Raw genomic sequence first — 24,078 nt, 5'->3', positions numbered from 1 at the left:
GAGGTCATTTTGTACTGGCTGGAGCAGTTACATTATGTATCCTCTCTAACTCCTTATAATCTATAATTTACATTTTAATGGGAATGTATATAGCTAGTTATTTTTAAAGTAGTTTACGATACTGTCAGGCTTTGACACTTTGCTGGCTTCTGAAATAAATTTTAAACTCATAAATAAATCTACAGCAAAAACAGGGTCTGATTCTGCCACTGGAAAATAAACAGAAAGGAAAAGATACTTTGGATATAAGATCTTTCAAAAAATTACCTTGTGAATAAAATTATTCAAGTTTCAGAGGAAATGTAAAGGTTAGTGCACTTTCTGCTAAAAGGCAGCACCAAGTCTGTAGCCTATTTTAAAATTTCTCTGACTTAACTCCAACTTTCTGAGAAAGAAGATTTCTGGGTTATATCGAAACTCCTGCTGCTGGAGCATGTATTGTTTTGTTTTCTATTAGAGATAAGCATTCTTTTCCATGTGGATATTCCTTCATTTATATTGAGCATGTGTAGACTTGCAGAATTATTCTAACACCATCGGATAAAATTATGACCAAATAAAACAATTCCCCAGGCTTTTACAAGAAATGGATGAATTTGTCATAAATAGATCCCCAGGCTTTTACAAGAAATGGATGAGTTTGTCATAAAGAGATCTCAGACACCTGAATTTCAGCTCCATGTTTTTATTACTGCCAGAGAGATTAAGACATAGAGTTTTATCTCATGACTTTTTTTTTTCCATTTCTTTGACTTGAGTATACCAAGAAAAAAATGAGCATGGAAATTTTGTTTTTTGGCAAAAGATCTTGGTAAAACCTCTTAGCTAGTTAGCATTACATGTATATTTATGCAAAAGTGGTTTCTTAGGGAACCAGGCAACATGGCATGGCTGGAAATCATGCCAACCGGATAAGATAAACTGAGGATGCAATGCATGCAAATGGTAGACACTTCAGCTAAGAGAACAATGAGTGACAGTCATCACTACAACCAGTACCTGACAGCAGATATAAAGTGCTAGCTTTATATTATCTAGAATACTTCCATTCCTTTCCACGTTACCCATTTTATGTATACATGTATAAAAATGACATGTAAGAAAAAAAACATTTAAAACATGTTAGCTTAACTCATCAATATTTCCAAGACACTACTTGATAGGGTAAAAAGGAACGGGTCTACTCTATTAAGTGTGAGTTAGCGATACGGCTGAATGAATTCAGTAAGAGTTTCTATGAACTTTATTGATTAGTAAATCTAAAATTATGTTAAAATGTTTTATTTTTGTGGAAACAACACGAATTCTGTGGATCCGAAGGCATCTTTGGGAATGTGTATTCTTTGACATAAGATCCCTCTCCCACCTTACTTCCTCTTACTGATCTCAGAAAACTAGGCTCAAGAGTCTTAGGGAAACCATTAACATGGCAAGGATGGCATGGTACATTGAGGAGGGTGGTATAACTATGGGAATCACAGACCCCAATTTTCAAATATGATCCTAATGTATAGGATCACTGAGAAGGAAATTTGTGGCCTTAAACAATAATTCTTAAAAAGTAAAAAGGATAGGTGGGTGGCTCAGGTGATTTAAGCATCTGACTCAGCCCAAGTCATGATCTCATGGTTCGTGGGTTCAAGCCTGCATCAGGCTCTGTGCTGACAGCTCAGAGCCTGGAATCTGCTTCGGGTTATGTGTCTCCCTTCCTCTCTGCTCCTCCTGCTTGTTCTCTCTCTCTCTCTCTTTCTTTCAAAAATAAACATTAAAAAAATTTTAAAGTAAAAAGGATACAAATTAATGACCTAAAAAGCCACCTTAATATGTCATAAAAAGGATAGAATAAATCCAAAGAGAGCAGCAATAAGGATGTAATAAAGAGCAAAGATTAATGAAGGGGAAAGTAAAGATACAGTAGAGTCAATTTTAAAAATTTGTTGTTTAAAAAGAATAGTAAAATTTGAAAATTATCTGGCAAGATTGGGAAAAAAAAAAAAAGAAAAAAACCCAGGGCATGAGCAAATAATAATAATACAAAGAAAACAACTTTAGATATAGGAGAGATGAAAAGATATAAATAACTTTTTGTTAACAAATGTTAAAACAAAAAATGGACAAATTTCTGTCAAAAAGATAAATTATATAAAATGACTCAAGAAGAAATTGACAAACTTTTTTCAATATTTATTTTTGAGAGAGAGAAAGAGAGACAGAGTACAAGTGGGGGAGGGGCAGAGAGAGAGAAAGGAAGAGAGACAGAATCCCAAGCAGGCTGCACCCTGTCTGCACAGAGCCAGATGTGAGACCCCAACTCACAAACCATGAGATCATGACATGAGCTAAGTCGGACGCTTAACCGACTGAACCAACCAGGCGCCCTGACAAACATATTTTGAAAATGGAAACAGAGGCAATCTTACTCATAAATATAGATGTAAAAATCTCAGGCCAAAATCTTAGCAAACCAAGTCTAGCAGTGCACAAAAATGATCATATTGCGTTACCCCTGGAATACACCAGCAGCTTCACATTAGAAAACCTATTAAAATCTATTAATGTAATCCAATGCATTAACAGATTGATGAAGTGAAGCCATTATAATCATTTCAAGAAATGCTGAAAAAAATGACAAAATTAAAAATCTATTCAAGACAAAATTATTAGCAAATTCGGAATAGATGGTAAATTTCTTAAAACCTAACATAGAGTATCCACCAAAAACAAAGAGCAACATTCTATTTACTGGTAAATATTAAAAGTGCATATTTTAACATCAGAAATGCTGCTATCACTTTTCCTATTAAAAATCAAACAGAGGTCCTAGCTCAGAAAGTATGGAAAGATAAAAGAGAAAAAAGTGTATTAGACTGAAAGATACAAAGTTGTCTTTATTTACAGATAAGACAGATAGGATTGTCTTCACTGAAAGCTCTCCAAACCCTGTAATGAGAGTGAACATAACTTAGGAAGGTTGTTAAATATGAAGTCAATATCCCACACAATTGCATTTTTATACAACAATAATTATGGAATAATTTTTAAAAACCCAGCACCACTGTGTAATATTCAGAAAAGTGAGATATTATTTAAAGAAAGATAGAACACTCTGTAACACAATGTAAGAGGTGGATTCTATATAAAGACCTAAATGAGGAGGTAAAACTATAAAGTTAATATATATGTAAAAAAAAAAAAAAAACCTTAAGAGGAAACATTTGTGATGTGGGAACTTCAAAACACAGTAAGACAAAAGTAGGGTGGTTTTAATTGCTTCAAAGTATTTCTTTCAATAAAGGACAACATAAATAATACACAGATAATAAAATGGGATAAAAATCTGTAATGTCTAAAGTTGATCAGGGATTAATACCTAGAATCTGCAAGAAATTTGGGAAAAATGATAAAGGCAAAAACCCCCTTAGAAAAATGAGCAAAGCATTTTAAAAACAAGCATCCAAAAGACTAACAAGCATTTGAAGTGATTTCAACTTATCAGAGATCAGATAAATAAAAATTAAAATAATGAGGGTTCCTAAGTTTTACTCTGCTAACATTTGTCATTTTCCAGAGTTCTAATTTTTCCCGACCCTCACACACTGTTAACAGATAACTATGTTGGTCACTTGGGAGAACTGTTGGCACTATTTACTCTAGTTAGGTGTATTTATATTCTATGATGCAGATATTCTCCTCCTAATTCTACATACTAAATAAATATTCACATGGTTCACATTAGGATATTCATTAAAGTTATATGCAGTGGCAGGGAGTAGAAAGTATTCTGTATTCCAGTCAGTGAATAGATAAAATGTGGGAGACGCACACCTTAGGAGAGCATGAATTAGAACCCATGGATTAGAGGTACACATAGCCATGGGGATGGATCTAAAAGCTTGGTATAAAAAAAGAAATAGAATGCAATATATAATACCATCTCCATTAATTAAAATATATGAACAAAAATAACATAACATTATATAAGAATACAAACAAAAAGGTAAACCAAACTTAATGGGAAGTAGAATATGTGGATAAAAGGAAACCAATGAATGTGGTCTAGTGATGACAGTATGCTGTTAATTAAGAAGTACAACTGGTCCAACTCTGCACTCAAGGTTCAGAAAAGGAGAAGACAACAACACAGCAAGTACATAGAAATAAATCTAACCAAAAGATGTCTAAGACATTTGTAAAGAAAATTATAAAGTTTTATCATATGGTATTAAAGATTTAGAAGATCTAAATAAAAGAAGATTACAAACTAGTTAGTAGACAGGGAGAGCTGTTTATTGCTATAAGATGTCAATTCTTTACAAATTGACCCATACATTGAATAAGACATCTCTCCTTCAATCCAATGTAATTTTACATAGAACTTGGCAAGATAATTCTAAAATTCAAAGAGCCAAAAAAAACAAAACAAAACAAAACAAAAAAAAACAAACCAAAAAACAAAAAAACCCAAAAAACAAGACAAAACAAAACCCCACAAAAAGCCCACACAAAAAACAAGACACTCTTCCAGCATAACAAGTTTGAAAGGGGACATCAGGACTTACTATAAAGCTTTAGTAACTAACACAGTACAGTACTGAGGTTTTGGAAAAATGGTGGAGAAAGAATCCTGAGCTCAGGGGTGCCTGGGTGGCTCAGTTGGTTAAGCGTCCAGCTTCGGCTCAGGTCATGATCTCACGGTTTATGGGTTCAAGCCCTGCATCAGGCTCTGTGCTGACACCTCAGAGGCTGGAGCCTGCTTCAGATTCAGGGTCTCCCTCTCTCTCTTTGCCCCTCCCCCACTAGTGCTCTCTGTCTTTCAAAAAAAAAAAAAAAAAAAGAATCCTGAGCTCACCTTGTTCCATGGACATGATGAGATAACAACTGCATCTGTGCAGCTAACCCTGAAAACAACCTGAGGACTAGCAGAATAGACCTTCCAGAGCTAAACCTAGAAAGATGGTCACACTGAAAAGGATAGGAGGGGTGGACATTGTTGGGAACTAAAGTCCCTGCATGACCAGCCACACATGGAAGGGACATCACAAGCATAGAGAAGTAAGAGGATCAGACCCTATGCGAGGCAACCTAGGCACTGGGGTCCTGCACTGAGAAGATGACTCCCTATACTATTTAGTTTTAAAAACTAGCAGGGCTTAAATATGGCAGCTTTAAAAATCAGTGTGGGCTTAACTCCCCCAGAGAGCCAGAGGGTGATAGAAAACTGAGTCCCCACCCTTAAAGGGCCAGCAAACTAAATCATTTACCCTGAGACACAGCACAGAAGCAGCAGTTTGAAAAGTGCTTGGGGTATACATGAAGAAGTTTTACTGACTAATCTTAGAATGTGTGCCAGAGGGGCAGGGATCTGTGGATTTGTCAGGGAACAGAAGTACTGGTGGTCACCATTTCTCTTCCTCTCCACCAGCCTAGATAGGTGGAACACCAGTGGTTATATTCTTGAACTACCTTGATGGCACTGTGTGCCCTGCCGTAGCGTTCCCCTGCCAACCTGTCCAATCCAACTCATCTGCCTTGGCAGGCATTCGTCCAAAGCAGCTCCAGCCCTAACACATCCTGCAGGCAGCCCCTGCCAAAATGGTGCCACTCCGAAAGGCATCCTGCCCTGGAAACAGAGGGAGATAACCCCATACGCCACTATGCCTGCACTGTCTGCCACTGGGCCTCTTAGCTGGCTCTACAGGGAACAAACCCTGCCCTCCAGTAGGCCTGCAGCTATGGCAGAGAGGCTAACCGTAGATGGCTAGGCTGTGTGCTAACCGACCTCCCAATACGCTCCCTGTTCGGCACATGGGCCTCTCAACACTCAAGGAGCAAACCCTGCCCAGTGTGCCTACAGCAAGCAGAGCTGGTCGTTGCAGCTGGCTGAAGATAATCAAGGCTCAGACATAATAGGAAGGCACATGCAGCCCACACAATAGACACTCCTGGAGTGCCTGGCTGTGGTGACCAGGGGGAATTGCATTATAGGGCATCATGGAACCTCTTCCACACAAGGCCACTACTTTCCATATCATGAGACAGGTGAACTACCTAATACACAGAAACAAACATAGAGAGTGAGACAAAAGGAGACAGAAGAATATATCCCAAATGAAAGAACAATAAATAAAATCACAGTAAAAGAGCTAAATTAATCAGAGATAAGCAGTACTTCTGATTAAGAATTAAAAGTAATGGTCACACATTAACAGACATTTCTGCAAAGAAGACATAAAGATGGCCAAAAGAAACCTGAAAAGATGCTCAATATCACTCATCATCAAGGAAAGGTAAAATAAAACTACAATGAGATATCACCTCACACCTGTAAGAAAGGCAAAAACCAAAAACTTAAGAAAAAAATAATGGTAAGGATATGGAGAGAAAGGAACCTTTTGTACTGCTGGTGGGAATGCCAACTGGTGCTGCTACTGTGCAAAACAGTATGGAGGTTCCTCAGAAAGTTAGAAACAGAACTCCCCTATGATCCAGTAATTGCACTACTGGGTATCAACCCCCAAAATACAAAAACACTAATTCAAAGGAATACATGCACCCCTATGTTTATGGCAGTATTATTTACAATGGCCAAATTAGGGAAGCAGCCCAAAAGTCCATCGACAGATGAATGAAGAAGATGTGGTTGGTATATATATACAATGGAATATTATTCAGCCATAAAAAAAGAATTAAAGCTTGCCATTTGCGACAACATGGATGCAGTTAGAGAGTATAATGCTAAGTTAAATAAGTCAGAGAAAGACAAATACCATATGATTTCACTCATATGTAGAATTTAGGAAACAAATGAGCAAAAGCAAAAAAAAACAGAAGATAGAGACAAACAAGAAACAGACTCTTAACTGTAGAGAACTGATGGTTACTAGACGGAATGTGGGCGGGGGATGGGTGAAATGGGGGATGGGTATTAAGGGGGGTACTTATTGAGATGAGCACTTGGGTGACATAGGGAATTGTTGAATCACTATATTGTACACATGCACCTCATATAACAATGTATGTTAACTACACTGGAATTAAAATAAAATACTTAATAAAAAAATTAATGGTCTTAAAGATACTCATTGGACTTGAGACACAAGTGGATGAAATCATTGAGAAATTATACAGAGACAGACAATATTAAAAACACCAGTCAGAGCTGATGAGTTCAATAATGAATTCAATAAAATACATACTAGAGGGCATCAACAGCAGATTAGTTAATGCAGAAGAACGGATCACCAATCTGGAAGACTGGGTACTGGAAAGCAATGAAGCTGATTGGCAGAAAGAGGGAGAACAGATTAAAGAAACTGTGACCTTATCAAGAATAATAACATTTGCACTACAGAGATCCCAGAAGGAGAAGAGAGAGAGAAAGAGGAATAAGAAAAAAATACCTGAGAACTTCTCAACCGATATCCCAGTCCAGAAAGCACAGAGCCCCTAACAAGATGAACCACAAGGTCTACACCAAGACACATTAATAAAAATGGCAAAAAGTGATGATTAAGAGAGAATTTTAAAAGCAATAAGAGAAAAGAAAACAGTTCTATACAAGGGAAACCCCATAAGGCTATCATCTGATTTTTTAGCAAAAACTTTACAAGCCAAAAGAGAATAGCATGATGTATTTAAAGTGGCATAGGAAAAAGACAACCAAGAGCAGAATTGTCAAATCAACAGGTTATACACCTGAAACTAACATAACATTGTATTTCAATTATACTTAATAAAAAGTATGGTTTTGGCCAAGAATTAGACAAAAAGACCAACAGAACCGAATAAAGACCTCAGAAATAGACCCACATACATGGAAATTTAATATATGACAGAGTAGCAATGTGCATCAGTGGGGAAATGATGAATTATTTTCAACAAATGGTAGCTAAAGTAAATAGGAAAAAAGGCCAAAGTTATTGAATCCCTATCTACAATATAGCAAAACAAACAAAAACCCTCACAAAACTTAGAAAACAACAATACAAGTCAATTCCAAATACCTTTAGACTATTTGAAAAATATACAGGAAGATACCTGTATGACACTGGGGATAGAGAAGAATTTCATAAGGCAGATAATACAGACTGGAAAGATGATGAAGCAAATGAGAAGTCACAATTTACTAAAGAGATCATAATGAGAACATACAAACCACAACTGGGAAATGATAGCTGCTATTCATATTATTAAGAGAAAAAGGAGTCTGCTCTGAAAATATTTTAAAACTTTCAAAAATTAACAGGAAAAATACAATAGGAAAATGGACAAAATTTATATAGGATCTCACAGATGAAGAAACTCAATTGCCAATATGCATATAAAGCTATGTTTATTTCCCATTAGTAATCAGGAAATTGAAATTAGAACCCCAATGAGATACCATTTTATACCTATCAGACTGGTAAAATCTCAAGGACTGAAAATACCGAATGTGGTAGACAAAGGTGATGATAAATCAGTATCGGCATTTAGGAAAATGATTTGGTTTAGGTAATCAAGGTAAAAATGTTGCTTTTTTTATGACCCAGAAGTATTCTACCCACATTTATTCTAGAGGAACTCTCATGCTCCAGTAGACAAGAAAAGAAAGTTTATAGCAGCTGTTTATAATAAAGAACTGGCTAACTCTATTGTTGATCAACAGGAAAATGGATAGATTGTGCCACATTCATATAATGGACTGAAATGGATGGATCCAAGAAATATAATGCTGAGTGACAAAGCAAATGTAGAGGAATTTATATATATACTGTTACCACTACAAAGTTAAAAAAAACAAGCAAAAGTAAATAGCATTGATTAAAAATATACATGTGTGTACTTGTATAAAGAAATAATGCAAAATTCAGAGGAACACGAAGTAAACAAAAAGGACAGAAGGTGATTCAGGAATACAGACAAATAAGGAGTCTGGTTTATGATTAAATTCCTATGAATGGTTTTTCAGGCCTGACCATAAGCAAACACAGAAGCTTTACCTGACAGACCTTACAGGACAAACTGCCCTTATGTCTCCCTGGCCAGTGATGCTCTTTTACATATTTACATCCCTAGGCCCAACACCGGCATTCCTAGGTTCTTTCTATGAGGCCTTGGGCAGAAGGCTTGTTCAGGTGCCTCTAATGGGACCCCTTTAAAAGGGGTAGAACAGGGAAACTTGAAGACACTTCGACCCCCGGCCCCTTAAGTAGCACCCAGTGCTTTTCTGCTTTTAGCTGACTGCCACCCCTCCCCCCTCCCCCTACGTGCACCTTCAGGGCTGAAACTGCCACTGCCTTTTGTTTAGGGACCCCTCATTAGTCAGATGATCTCGACATGTGTGCTGATCTGCCTGAATCTAGATCAGTGCACTGTTCCAAAATGGATTTGAGGTAAGGAGAATCAGCATCTCCTCCAGTTTTAGACTCCTGTTTATACCACTGCACCAAGTGATCAAAGGCTTAACTCTTTCAATTTTGGCTGAGCCTGACAGCTCAACTCTTGTTTAGCTCCACAGACCCTTGACAGTAATGTATTTCTTTTTTTTTTTTTTTTTTGATAGTAATATATTTCTTAAGTTGGGTTGTATAACAAAGCTACTTTGAACCTCCTCCGTAAAAACTTTTAACAACTTAAGTTCTGTGGAACTCTTATGGGGAGGACAAATATGATGAAATCACAAAGAAGGTTGTGTTTAAATTATAGCTTCAGTATCTCGGGATACACAAAGGTGAAGGAAATTGTGGGGTTATCAGAAAGGTGCTTCATTCTTTTTAAAATCTGTGTGCACAGCAGTATGTAGGACCCAAAGGAATCTTTTAAAGCATACAAGTTATCCTTTAAATTTTCTCTTCTTTGGGATGAGATCTTTCAAGAAAATTCATTTTCTATTTGCTTTCATATGTCTAAATGTGTCTATACCAAATTTGTGGATGAGTTTCTACAGTTACTACTTTATAAAATAGCATATGTGTGTAAAATGTCCTTCAACTATTTTCTTCATTCAGACTGCTCTATAAAATTATATTTGTCCTTAAACTACTTTCTTCGTACCTCAGGGATTTCATAAATCAATTTATTTTTTGCCTCAACCATACAGGCTCCATTTCTATCTCCTTTTGGTTTATGTTGTGGGGTACTGATTTTTTAGGTCTTATTGTAGAAGCTCCCCGGCTCCATTCCCTGACGATCATATCTGGAGCTTTCCAAACAGATCCCATAATATCACAAGTGGTAAATACTAAAACCACACAGTATTTTATGCTCTGGCCATTGTTTTATTAAAGGAGAAATTATATTTTATGTCCATATTGTATGATTATCATTCTACGGTAACAAATTCTCAAAGGTAAAAAAGGTTTCAGAAGTTTCCTTGCCCTTATTTTGCTAATTCCTTCTACCTGTAGTATAGTTAGTTATAATTTAGAATGTGCTTTCCCATTCGCTCTTTTGATCCTTACAACTGTACTAATTCTGTTGCACACATATATATACTCCCATTTTACATACGAGAAAATCAAAACAAAAGAAGAGGTTATTATGACACCTCTGAGGTCACTCAGCTAGTTAAACCTGAACCCAGAAACTGGTATTCCTATTCCATTGTGTACCTGTGAGACACTTTCTACACCAAGTCTCTGCTATTTGCTACTTGTCATAAACTTGTGGGACAACTGTAAAATAATAAAACTAAATCAACTTACCTATGATAATGAATTATTCAGGATCTTTATAAAGAATACTAGTGTTTTTGTCAAATATAGCTTTTGTCAAATCTGTTACTTTTGAGGTGAATTTCATTCATCTATTAAACATCATATTAAACAGTATTGACAGCAAGGCAAAGTACTTTAATCATGTGTTTTTCTCAAATTTTGCTCTTACACAGTTTCTATTTTCTATTTTCTTCATATGTTGTTGTTGTTGTTATTATTATTATTATTATTATTATTATTATATTTAATGCTTTCAGCAAGAAGATACTTGGCAAAATTCTTACTTAAACCTGACCAATGCAGAAATGTTTCCCCTAACATTTTAGTTAGGAAAAAATCGCTTTAAAAAAGAGACCTTAGACAAAGTTACCAAACATTTTTGCATTAGTTTCCTTACCTCCAAAAAGATGGAAGGCTTTCCTGCAGCTTGGGAGAGGCCATTTTGCAGAGCTGGATTTCTGAAAGCTTTGTTTTATTTTCAAATACTCTTTAGTAAAGAATGTTTTTGTGGCATTGTTCAGTTCTAGAGTAAAGCAAGAGAAAACAGTAGTTTTAGACGTTAATTTGACTAAAATGGCAAGAGCATGAAAAATTGTTACAGTATTTTGACAACAAATTTAGATCTCTTTAAGAAAGAAAACGAGTAAACTTTTTAATTTGAATTCAAGCGAACATAATTCCCTCAAATTCACATTTGATGCAACTTTGATGTGTCTACACATACAGTATACATCTACTGGGAATCTCCTATGTCAGTTATTATGCCATAGGCAGCAAAGAGAAAAACCCAGTCCTTGCCCTCAATACGACTCAAGATTAAAAGATAGAAACAGGGGCACCTGGGTGGCTCAGTTAAGCGACTGACTCTTGGTTTCTTCTCCGGTCATGATCACACGGTGGTTTTGTGAGTTTGAGCCCCGCATCAGTCTCCGTGCTGACAGTGTGAAGCCTGCTTGGGATTCTCAGTCTCCCTCTCTCTCTGCCCCTCCCTGACTGGCACTGTCTCTGTGTCTCTCAAAATAAATAAATAAACTTAAAAAAAAAAGGTAGAAATAAACAGGTAGACAAAAAAGGGAAAAATGTGTTACAGGTGTAGCAAGAGAATAACCAGAGTACAATCCTGGCCCAGGAGAGAGGATAAAAGGGAAAAATCTTTTACAATTTTTCCTACTGCATCATCTCTTTAGTTCATTCTATATGTGATGGTCAAGAATTTACTGAATCTAATGCTGCTGATTGGAGAAAGTTTAAAAAAATGCAGAATCAGGGGTGCCTGGGTGGCTCAGTCGGTTAAGCGTCCGACTTCGGCTCAGGTCATGATCTCATGGTCCGTGAGTTCGAGCCCCGCGTTGGGCTCTGTGCTGACAGCTCAGAGCCTGGAGCCCATTTCAGATTCTGTGTCTCCCTCTCTCTCTGCCCCTCCCCTGTTCATACTCTGTCTCTCTCTGTCTCAAAAATAAAACGTTTAAAAAAAAGGCAGAATCAAATTCTCAACCTTTCAGAGACTTCCTTATGAGTGAAAAAGAAAATATTCATTGGAAGTAAACACAGACCAATCAGAGAACAGATGTGATGATATTCACTTTAAATTCTAGAAAGTACTTGAACTCTCTCTTATATGAGCCATGGAAAGCCTAAGCACATAGAGAAAAAAATGCTCACCTCTAAAGGGAACAATACAAGTTAGGGGAAAAGATAAGCTGCTATCATAGCCTGCATTCAGTAGAATGGGACTAGTTTGAATCAAAGAAATACAGTAATATAAATCTCTTCAGGCCTCGCAGATTCTCACCCTGGGTGGCTGTAAGGTCTACTAGTAAGTGCATGCCCTATAGAATTTGGGGTCCAGAAAAGCTCTGCATGCTGGGAAGGGAGGCCAACCAGGAATACCTCATCCAGCACTGATGAGTATTTATCTGTGTGTCCTCAGAAAATAAATTAAAACCTCATTTTCATATTCTTTACTCATAAGCTGTTCAAAGCTAAAAATCTTGCTTAGGAAGTCCCATTTTCCAGCTAAATATGCACCATGATGACAGAGGCATATAGAACAGGGACAAAACCAAACCCAAAATTCTAAATATGATACTGTTGAAATGGAGTTACAGATTTTACAATATGTGAATCATTATAATTATACAATTTATGCTGAACTGAGGTTAATATTTAGGAGTTCCTATTTTAATATCTAGGTAAGCCATAATTAATGACTTATCCATTTTAATTTAGTGAGTCCATTTAGTATTTGCTACAATATTTTGTTCTCATAATTTTCTACCAGAATAATGAAAAAGTAATTATCATCATTTTTAACCCTTCAGGCCCAGGAGAAATCTGCTACTATTATGACTTTCTCAGGGGAGAGCATTTATCCAAGCTTTCACCTCAAGCAGTTGTGATCACTTTATACTTACTGATGTCCTTTAATGACTTTGGAGCACTCAAGAATCATTTCAGTAACTGTTTCATCACCCAAGAATAGCTAGTTTATCCTCTGCTAGAGGAATTATAAGACTAAGAGGTGATCTATTAAATTAAGCCCAGTTTACCCACAATATTTACCGAGCTCTTGCTAAGATAAAGACAAAATGTTAAGTACTTTATACTGTGATGATGCGTCCTGTTATTATTTTGTATGTAAAGTTACATTTCAAGATTTAGAAAAAGGCTTTTGAAATCCTAGGGATAGGGATATATTACTAGATCCTCAAAAGGTTATCACAACATCCATCCTTGCCTTCGAAGAATCTGTAATACTGTCTTCTGTGTGAAAAACGACTCTTAAATACTGAGAACTGAGGGTTGACGGGGGGTGGGGGAGACGGGAAAGTGGGTGATGGGCATTGTGGAGGGCACTTGTTGGGATGAGCACTGGGTGTTGTATGGAAAACAGTTTGACAATAAATTATATTTAAAATAAAGAAAAAGAAAGAAAGAAAGAAAGAAAGAAAGAAAGAAAGAAAGAAAGAAAGAAAGAAAGAAAGAAAGACGGAAGAAAGAAAGAAATTCCATTTTCCCTGTGCACCACATCATAGCCAATGATGCAGTTTGGTTTATTACTTTTAAAACTGTCAAAGTCACATATAGCTCTGGTTTAAAAAATCCAACAGCATAGAAGGGCAAAATGAAACAAAAAACAAAATGACAATGATCTGTTCTACTCCTTATTTCTACCTCCCCTCCCAATCCCCAGGGACTATTTAAGCATTCCTGTTTTTGTTTTTGTTTTCTGGAGATTAACCTCTGTAAGAATAAGTCATTGGTGTTCAAGAGTTGGTTTGCAAAACACTAGCAACATGTGAAATGATTTTGGGTGATACTGAATGAAAATGTTTAAACATTTAAAAGTTACCTATTTAATGTACATTAGAAAAAAAATGTATATTAAGTAGAGCATCAAACACATACATTCACAAATACATTGCTAAGGATGAAGCTAATATAAGTATTTAAGAAAAAAGGTGTGTTGATATGAGGAAACTTCTTAAAAAATAATTCAGGTGGTACACAGATACAGTAAAAATTGTAAAGGTGGTACCACAGGGGTACAAAATGAGTTTCACCAGGAAAGTTAAGGCCCCTGGCAAATGGCACTTTCTTGCCCCTCTTACACAGGTGCAAAGTAAGCAATGCCTTTTAATCCCTGAAGATTTTAAGACAGTTTGTGGGTTTTCACTGACACAGTTTGAGAAACACTGCTCTAAATATTATGCTTACTTTGATATTTCTTTTTTTATAATAAAAATAATCCACAAATTAAAGCTTGAGAATGACTGCACTGGAAGACAAAATTAAGTACTCTTACTGATAAAAAGAATGAGTTTGGATTTCAGGCTTAGTGACTATTCTGTACAAAATGAACAGAAAAACAAAAGAGGCATGGATGGACACAAGAACAAAACCATTATTAGCATAAGAATTAACAGACCAGACTCAGTGGTAGAGAATAAGAGAAAGGGTGAAATGCTCTTAATAGGGATAATAGACCATGACCAATTAATTATAGACTGTCACAGTAGATAAAAAGAGGAAGTGCGATATTCTTTGGGATGAGTTATCTGTCCTGGACAAATTCCAGCAGGACATGAGGAAATCAGACAGAACACAGAATAATTCTTCACTGTGCAGGACTGGCCCAAACACTCTAGGATATCTGTCATCCCTGTCCCTAGTGACTAGATGCCAGTAACATCCCCCATTTATTGAGTCAGCCAAAATATCCCTGGTGAAAACATCATAGGCCTCTTCCATGCTTAAAATTCTAGATTAGCTTAAATGTCATTTCCTTATTTAGTTAGGGACTTCTATACATAAGGTAAAGACTTATGTATTTCCTTTTCCTATTTCCAGTGGAGTTCACTGGGATATCTGCTCATCAGCACCTAATTCTGCCAGGTAAAGGCACAAGAGTAGTGGGTATGGGGTTGTGTGTGGTTAAAATGGAGATGGAGTTTGAATGGAGGAAAATGGTGGAACAAGAGTGGAAATCATTCTTGTTGAGGTTTGAGTGCATCTGAATGGGGAGGGGGGACAGGAGTGAGTCATTTCACAGTTGGGAAGTAGGATACACTCACTCTGTGGCGCCCTTTGCAATACCTGGGACACTCCCATCTACTATATAACCATGGGTTGGGATCCTGGATCAATGGATACTGGGTCTGTAGTAGGACTGCCTACAGGAAGATCATTCAGTGTCAGTCCACAATAGGGGAAGTGACATGCTTGGTTTGAAGGCTTCAGTCAGATAGTCAATTCAAGAAAATATGACACCTTCCCATGATATCCTTGACTGAGGGATTTCTCCTGTCTCACCTGGATGACTCCTACCCCACATAATGCTTATATACCATGGCCTTTTCCTGTCTTTTGCCTGCTGATTTTAGGTGGCCTGTAGATCCTCTTATGTGGCATGTAGCACCTCCCTGTAGAGACCTAGAGTTGGGGTGCTGATGTGGGAGCTCTTGGTCTGAAAGGATTAAACCTGCTTACACTGGTGTCATTCTCACCTTCAAGACAAAAGGACTCTAATTAATTTGGGACACATCAGAACTTTCCCAATCTCCTAAGCAAACTTAGAATCTGCCATGTCCGGACTTATCCTACTGTTTCCCAAAGTGACTTCACCATTTTATATTTTAACAAACATATATATGAGTCTCAATTTCTCCATATCCTTGTCAACATTTATTACTATCTTTTTGATTATCATACCCTTTGAGGCACACAAGCTTTCAACTTTGATAAAGTCTAACTTATCTGTTTTTTTCTTTGGTTGTGTTTTAGGTGCAACATTTAAGAACCCATTGCCTAATCCAATTTCAAAAAGTTTACACCTATGTTTTCTCTAAGAGGTTTATATTCTTATCTCTTACATTTAGGTCTTTGTTCCATTTTAATTAGCGTGTGTGCGTGTGTGTGTGTGTGTGTGTGTGTGTGTGTGTGTATGTATGTTTGTGTATGTGTAAACAGTTTAAGGTGTGGCTCCAAAGTCACCCTTCTTTTGCATGTGGATATCCAAATGCTACAAGGTCTTGATGGTACAACATTTTACAAGAATAGTGGTATAGTGGTATCAGTTAAATAGCTGTTTTACTGGAGTAAAGATTGAGCCTCTCATGCAACCATTCCAGAATCCTCTTTACTATTTATTATCTTTAAATATTATTGATGTCCTTCCAAGAGGATTTAAGTCTTTTTAAACTATCTTTTAACCTCTCAAAATGTTGTGAATCATATCATTTTTAGTTTCCTTGTTGACTACCTTTTATTAGTATGCTTTTATTGGTTAGGATGCTCTTGGTTGAAACTAACAGAAAATTTACTCAAACTGTTAGTTAATTAGTAAATTTAATATTTAATGGAACAGGAAATCCAAAGGTAGTGTGGGCTTCAAAGCTGGCTGACTCAGTGGTTAAATGAGGTTATCAAGAACTCATGTTCTTTTCTTTTTAAAAAAAATCTTTTTAAATGTTTTTATTTATTTTTGAGACAGAGAGAGACAAAGCATGAGCAGGGGAGGGGAGAGAGAGAGAGATACAGAATCCAAAGCAGGCTCCAGGCTCTGAGCTGTCAGCACAGACAGAGCCCGACGTGGGGCTCGAACTCACAGAGGGCGAGATCGTGACCTGAGCTGAAGTCGGACGCCTAACCGACTGAGCCACCCAGGCACCCCAAGACCTCATGTTCTTTTCTTTCCTTCGTTGTGCTCTCAAAAATAAAGGCTTTGTACCAAGCGGGTTCCCCACTTATTCATAAGATGGCTGCCAAAAACTATCTCTGTTACACACTTTCTTGTTTATGTCCAATGGGAGACAGAATGGCTTTTCTATCTCATGTCTTAAGAGTAAAGACAAACTTTCTTCTCATGTCATTGGTCAAAACTGGACCACATGCAGATTTGTAAACCAATCACTGGCAAAGGAAGCCAAGGATGGGGTCTGCTACCCAGGAGCCACCTGGTCTATGCTGGGAGAGTTGAATACTTGAGAATAAAACTCAGAGTTATATTAGAAAAGAAGGATGTAATGGTACTAATTAGCAACCAAGAGTGTCTGCTACAACTTTTTTTCGATCAACTTTCAACAGTATATCTTGACTTATCTTAAAAAAATAGGTATCAACTCCTTCTACCCTTTCTTCTACTTATCCTTTCCCACTTCCTCTTCTCAACTTCTCATGTGTTAACTACTTTATCAAGATCACATCCAATACTGTTAATTTAAGCACAATTGCCTAACCAGTGAATGTTACAGTACAAGTTTAAAATCATTTTGCTGAGGTACAGTCTATGGAATAAATCTGGGGGGAATTTCATTATTATCTCTATCCACTGAGTTACTGTAACAGAATTATGTTAGAACCAACCCCTGAAACATTGGCCAAATATCTTGAGTTCCTTTAGGAAATGACAGCTTTCCCACTCTGACCTTTGACAGTAATTATCCCTTTTTGTTCGCAACTGGAATGCTGACATTAAGTAACTGAGAGTATTCATTCACTTAATAAGTAACTGTCAGGGTTCAGTAAGGTTAAGAGAATACTCTAAGACTGTAAACTAACTTCTCCAAAGTATCACCAAAAGCATTTGAAACCAGAAGAGGAAAAAAAAATTCATTTACAATAGCAACAACAAAAAATATACAGGCAGAAAACTAATAAGAATTGTGCAGAGCCTTTAGGAAGGAAATTGCAGAAATTTATTAAGATGACATCCAATAACAATCACCCAATATTATATAAATGTCAATTAAAAACTATGAATTATCTCCAAATAACTTATAATTTTAATTCACCTGTGAGTTATTAAAACACAGTCTAGAATAATTTTAAGAGGTATAGGGCAAGATAGAAATATGAATGGAAAAGAAAAAGGTGTCAAGAAACACACTTACATTGTAGTAATTATTATTACTTTTTAAAGAATGACAATTCAACTAGAATAGGAAAAAAGGATTGTTCAGCAAATGATATTAGGATAAATGTCTAAGGATATGGAAGAAAATGGACTCCGTTCTTTTTTTTTAAATGTTTGTTTGAGAAAGCTTGCATGAGCAGGAGAGAGGCAGAGAGGGAGGGAGAGAAAGAGAATCCCAAGCAGGCTCCCCCTGTTGGCTTGGAGCCCAATGCAGGGCTTGAGATCCCATGAGATCATGACCTGAGCCAAAAAAAAAAAGTCAGATGTTCAACCAAATGAGTTACCCAGGCGCCCCAAAAGTACTCCATTCTTACTCAAACCATGCATCATACAAGATGCTAAATGGAGTTAAATATGGGATAGGAGGACAAAGTGGAAACCTAAAATAAATGTGGATAAAGAGAATTTTTATATAATTCTGTAGTTAATAGGTAAGGCCTTTTAATTCCTAACTTTAAAATTAGAAATATTAAAGACCTATGTTGCTACATGAGACCACATAAAAGTTCTGCACATCCATAAAATACAAACATAACTAAAATACAAATGACAAAACAGGAAAATGATTAACCCCATAGGACAAAAGCTGACACTAATTAAAAAAAAAATCTTGTTAATAAGCAAGAAAAAGATGAACAAACCATAAGAAAAATCAGCAAAGGTCATGGCCAAGAAAAACAAATGCCCTGAATGTGGAGAAAATAAGCTTTTGTATAATACTGCTTATAACAGTTTTTGAGCACAGTTTGGCAACATACACACAGCTTTAAAACACACAACAGCTTTAATTACCAGTTCTACTTCTTGAAATCCCTCGCAAAGAAATGCTCAGAGATGTGTGCAAATATTTATCTCCATATATCAGCAATTAAGTAAATGACAAATAACTAAATGTCCCATAATATTGGTAGTTTAAGTAGATCATGATATAATCACAAGAGTTTTAAGTAAACCCAAGCAGGTTAAAAGCCGTATGTACAATATAGTCACATTTTTTTCTGTAAGAAAAATAATTAAGTACATGTATGTAAAATATTCTGGAAGTATACTCACTCACTGTGGTCTTTAAATGTTAGGACTATAGAGGATTTTTGAGCTTAGAACTTTAACTGGATGTTCTGATTTTTCCCATAATGAAATTGTATTACTTCTATAATTTAAAAAGTTATTTCTATAAGAAAATTAGACCATAACGTTTTGGCTACTAGCAATGTCACTTTCCCTAATTTATACTCTGTTATTTCCTGAGCTTTTATCAAAGTATACCAGAAGATGTCAGGAAACCTGATACACCACTTGCTCTGAAGATGTTTTTGAGGACACTGCCTACTCCACTTCTTAGTATGCCCTGGAAGAGAAATCACATAAAAAATTCCCTTTCAAGCACCAGAAAAACCTTTGCTTACTCTTGGGAAGTGGGATACTTCTTTTAATGAATCATGAGAATCATTTAATTGTGTCCTTACTTTTATTTTAACTCAGGTGGCAGAATATTTAAAACCAAATACTTCACCTAATTATAGTTACTAGGTAGCATCATCTGGCTTGTGTATCTGTTCATCCACACTCACCTGCAGAACATGGAGATAGCATTTTTTCCTGTGATGGGTGGCACAGAGTAGTGCCCTCCATAAATGTTAGCTCTACTTACTTCTATCCTTCTTCCCTTTTTCCTTAGCAATTCTTGACGTTCCACATTCATTAGTTTTTCCCGTCTCCATTAGTATGTTTTTGTAATGTGTTTATTTATTTTTGAGAGACAAAGAGCAAGAGAGACACAGAGTGCGAGCAGGGAATGGGACAGAGAGAGAGGGAGACAGAATCTGAAGCAGGCTCCAGGCTCCGAGCTGTCAGCACAGAGCCCGACGCGGGGCTCGAACTCATGAAATGAGAGATCATGCCCTGAGTCGAAGTTGGACAGTTAACTGACTGAGCCGCTCAGGCGCCCCTCCATTAGTATGTTTTAAAAATTATATTTCATCTTTACTGATAATTAGTTAAACAAATCCTTGCTCCAATTTTACTTCTTCTCATTCAAGAAGAAAAACCTTAAGAATAAGGATGTTGAAAAGACATGGAGGGTGGGGGGAAAGGCATGAGTTTTCCTCAGATATTTACAGAATTATTCTCAAAGACTCCAGAGGAAATAACAAGGCCCAAAGAATGAGTAGCAGTAAAAGGCAGATATGAGGAATAAATAATCAACAGGGCTGCTTCAAGTTTTAATGAAATGCCCTTGCCATTAGCAATGTCCAAGCCAGGGGGCGCCAGGGTGGCTCAGTCGGTTGGGCGGCCGACTTCGGCTCAGGTCATGATCTCACGGTTTGTGAGTTCGAGCCCCGCGTCGGGCTCTGGGCTGACAGCTCAGAGCCTGGAGCCTGCTTCTGATTCTGTGTCTCCCTCTCTCTCTGCCCGTCCCCCACTCATGCTCTCTCTCTGTCTCAGAAATAAATAAACATTAAAAAAAAAATTAAAAAAAAAAAAAAGAAATGTCCAAGCCAAGACTGAACAACTGGTTAGAACATCTTAGAAAAGATCTCAGCATAAAGTAGGAGATTAGACATGAGAACTTCTTTTCATCTAGGATTCTATGATTTTCACACAGTTCTATGAGTTGGGCAAGCACTGTTTTATAAAGTAGAGAATAAGAAATCATCCTGTATATGATTTTCAATAATGTTCTATAATCATTTATAAAGTACCTTAAGAATGAGAACAAAGCTGTAGCCAGAACAATCAGGCAGTCGTGTTAGTGAAAGAGAACAGTTACCTGTCTGGAAAAAGACTCTGGAAATAATTGTCCGGCACAACGGGCAGGGAGTGCTTGCAGGATTGTCTTTGGCAAGAGTCCGTAAGCAGGGCTCACAGAAGATGTGGTGGCAAGGGTAACACATGTATGGGTTGAAATAAACATCCAGACATACTGCACAGATGTAACTTTCCTTTTCTTCTGCATATTCATTGTCATCATCTGTACTCATCTCATTATTCAAAGTCTGTAAAACATAAGCAAAAATAATTTCTCTAAGTTCAGTATGAGATTGGTTTCCTTGAGAGACTGCCTTTACATTTTGTTAAAATGAATAAAAATATTTATGAGAAGCACATAATATCTCTTTCTGTGACATATTTCAAGTGACAGAAAGGCTATCTTGCAAAGTGACAAGAAACTCAAAACGCACACAAAAAATCCATAAGTCTTAATTATTCTTTTAAAAAGTACTTTTCGTATTTTTATATAATACTAAATGCTAAAATCTGTCCAAACATACTGAAGTAACCCCTATCTCTATTTAACCAGTACTAGTTAAGTATGTGTCAGGTATACTAGTCCCAGGACTACAGATTCCCCATTGATCCCACTCCCACCACAGCAAATAAAGTGATTGTCACAAGGTTATAGAGCCTTATATGGGCATCTGCATATGATAAAAAGGACAAGAGGATACCATATATGCTTCATCCCCAGACCAGGCATGCACTATCTACTCTACACTTTGTCCCTTCGTGGACCCCAAGGCCAAGAAACGGCCAAAGACTAACATATGTCAGGAAATAGACAAGGCAAAGAGACTTGTAGCAATTTGGGGATCAGCCTTATAGCTGAGAAATGGGATGAGTCCCTTCCCTCCTCCCAAAAAAGAATAGTTAAGAAAGATGTAGTTAGGAAAGAGGCAGCTCAGAGGTTAGCAGCGTGAGGCCTGGTAACAGAATGCCTGTTACTTAGGCTCACGATTTCCCCATCTGTGAGGATGACGTGAAGATTAAATGAGGTAATCCACTAGATATCAAGCATTCTGTGAAATCCCATATAACATAAACAAAGTTTAAAACAGGACATGAAGTAAAAGTCTCTCTCCAAAAGAAAGCTTGCAGCTAGGACCTGCACAATAATAAAGAAAAATCTGTAGGAAAGGCAACAGAATCCATAATTTTTTGTTCATTTTTGATACATGAATATTCTTTCCTAAACTGAAAAGACATTTGCAAAATGAAAGGTATAAGTAAATGATTAGTAGTGAACTGGGCACCCCAGATAAAAACATCTATGGACCTAGATGCTGACTTACCTAAATTTTATTTCATAATGCCAGCTTATTCTGCTTGCATTATACTCTCAGGACTGTGCCTTGAGATTTGAACTAATTAACCTTAAAGAAACCCATGGCATAAAAAAACCCCATCATTTGTGGAACCTCTTGAAGCATTTCAAATTGTGACCCAAATATTTGTGCAGAATTTTATTTCTATAAAGTACTTTACATATCCAACAAAAGTAACTAGACCACATTAAAATACACAAGGAAATAAAAGCTTTGCTCTTTAAAAACACAATATTTTGCAAATAAACTTGATGTGAGTTTGAAAATAGAAAATGAGGTTGGAACTATTCATCTATTATTTGATCAAAGTGAATCAATCCTCAAAACAGAAATAACGTATATAAAATTCACTACGTTTTAGGGAGTTAAAAAGGTTTAAAGTTTTCATTAATCCAGAAAACTGCACCTGTCTGGTAATAAATACTGTTATACAAAAAGACAAACAAATTATCTCAAGGATAGAATACCAGTGGGTATTTCTCCAAATTGCAGCGATGGAGGGTTGTATAATAGTAAATTTGCTGTTGGATGGGGAGTTACATTTTTAAGTTTTTATTTAAATTCCAGTTAGTTGAACAATTATATTTTAAAAATTAATACTCATTAATGGATCACTGCCAACATAGAAAGAGGTTTTTAATAGGTATGTCTAAGAACTCATATTCGTCTCCTCAATATTTCAATGGTCATAGATGAAGACCCCAGAAATGCTTATCAGAAATGTAAGGAAGGGGACAGGAAAGATAGCTGGCTAATTAAGGACCAAAATCCTTTCTGGAATAAGGTATGCCATTAGCAAATAATATAAAAATGTACACTAGGCTAAACCAGTTGGCAGAGTCAAGATTTTTAAAAAGTCTCAATAGGTAGCTGGGCTGAAATCAAGATTGAATTTAACAGATATATATAAATTCCTAATTGAAGACTCTAAAAGAAACTGCACATCTATACGATGAATAAAATTTAGCTAAAGCAATTTATGTCAAGAAGAGCTAGGGATTTTATCTGGATTTTAACTGACTTAACTAAGCTCAGTGTATGATGTAGTTACTTAAAAAGCCAATCAAACCTGAAGTGCAGTGTAGTGTGGGTTTATGCGTCTCTCATTGTACAACGATCACAACACGTTTGTAGCTACTCTAAGGAACACAGACAAATGAGAGTCATCCACAGAAACACCGAAGGCCAGAGCAGCATGGGTTCTGAAACCACCTCCTAGAAAGTACGGTTAAAACATGATATTCATTCAGAAAAATAGTGACAGGACATGAGATAAACAAACAAGCATTGGTATGACAAACATCCTGATTTTCCTCTGTGGAGTTTTTATGATTAGATCTAAAAGCAAATGGATGTGAAGAGGCGATAGATTGTAAGAGAAATACCTATTTATAAACCCAAACGACATGAGCACAGCCTAAAATGGCCACTCTTATACAGTACACCTGTCATGGAGCTCACCATTTATCTTATGCTCCCCATGAAATACTGTGAGGCTTAGAAATAAGAGAATTAAAGTTGTATACATTAACTACTTTCCTTAACACAAAACCCCTATGAAGCAGGTACTATTACTATCATCATCTTTTAGAATAAAGAAAACTGAGAAATTGAGAGCTCACTAACTCTAGTGGTGAAGCTGGCATTTGAAAAAATCCAGTATATGGACCTAGGGCAGTGCTCTTCACTACCATACTCTTACGTGAGTCAGTGTACTTCAAAACATACTAGCAAATAATAAATGTTAGCTGGTGACGATTATGACGTAGGTTTAAAGAAAAAGACAAATTTAGTTAGGATCTACAGGGAAGTAAAATTTCAAGGCATTGTTATCAAAATTAGCACATGAATATATAGGTGCCCA

At 36.6% G+C, this 24,078-nt stretch overlaps 1 protein-coding gene across 1 annotated transcript in view; it reads right to left on the bottom strand.

Annotated features, from left to right (window-relative positions):
- The window catches only part of RNF180 (ring finger protein 180), a 181,657-nt gene that overhangs the window by 43,740 nt on the left and 113,839 nt on the right, over positions 1-24,078 (bottom strand). The window contains exons 4-5 of the mRNA XM_047066629.1: positions 20,882-21,107; positions 11,095-11,220 (exon numbers count right to left, since the gene is read on the bottom strand). Coding sequence (XP_046922585.1) covers positions 11,095-11,220; positions 20,882-21,107 — 352 coding nt within the window. The remainder of the gene's footprint in view (positions 1-11,094; positions 11,221-20,881; positions 21,108-24,078) is intronic.

The sequence above is a fragment of the Lynx rufus genome, unplaced genomic scaffold (genome assembly GCF_022079265.1).
Source record: "Lynx rufus isolate CCGP_SWC_20201006 ecotype Redwood Valley unplaced genomic scaffold, mLynRuf1.p SCAF_1, whole genome shotgun sequence".
In the NCBI taxonomy this organism is placed as follows: domain Eukaryota; kingdom Metazoa; phylum Chordata; class Mammalia; order Carnivora; family Felidae; genus Lynx; species Lynx rufus.
The sequence above is the reverse complement of the archived record's forward strand: the minus strand, read 5'-3'. Positions and strand labels throughout refer to the sequence as shown.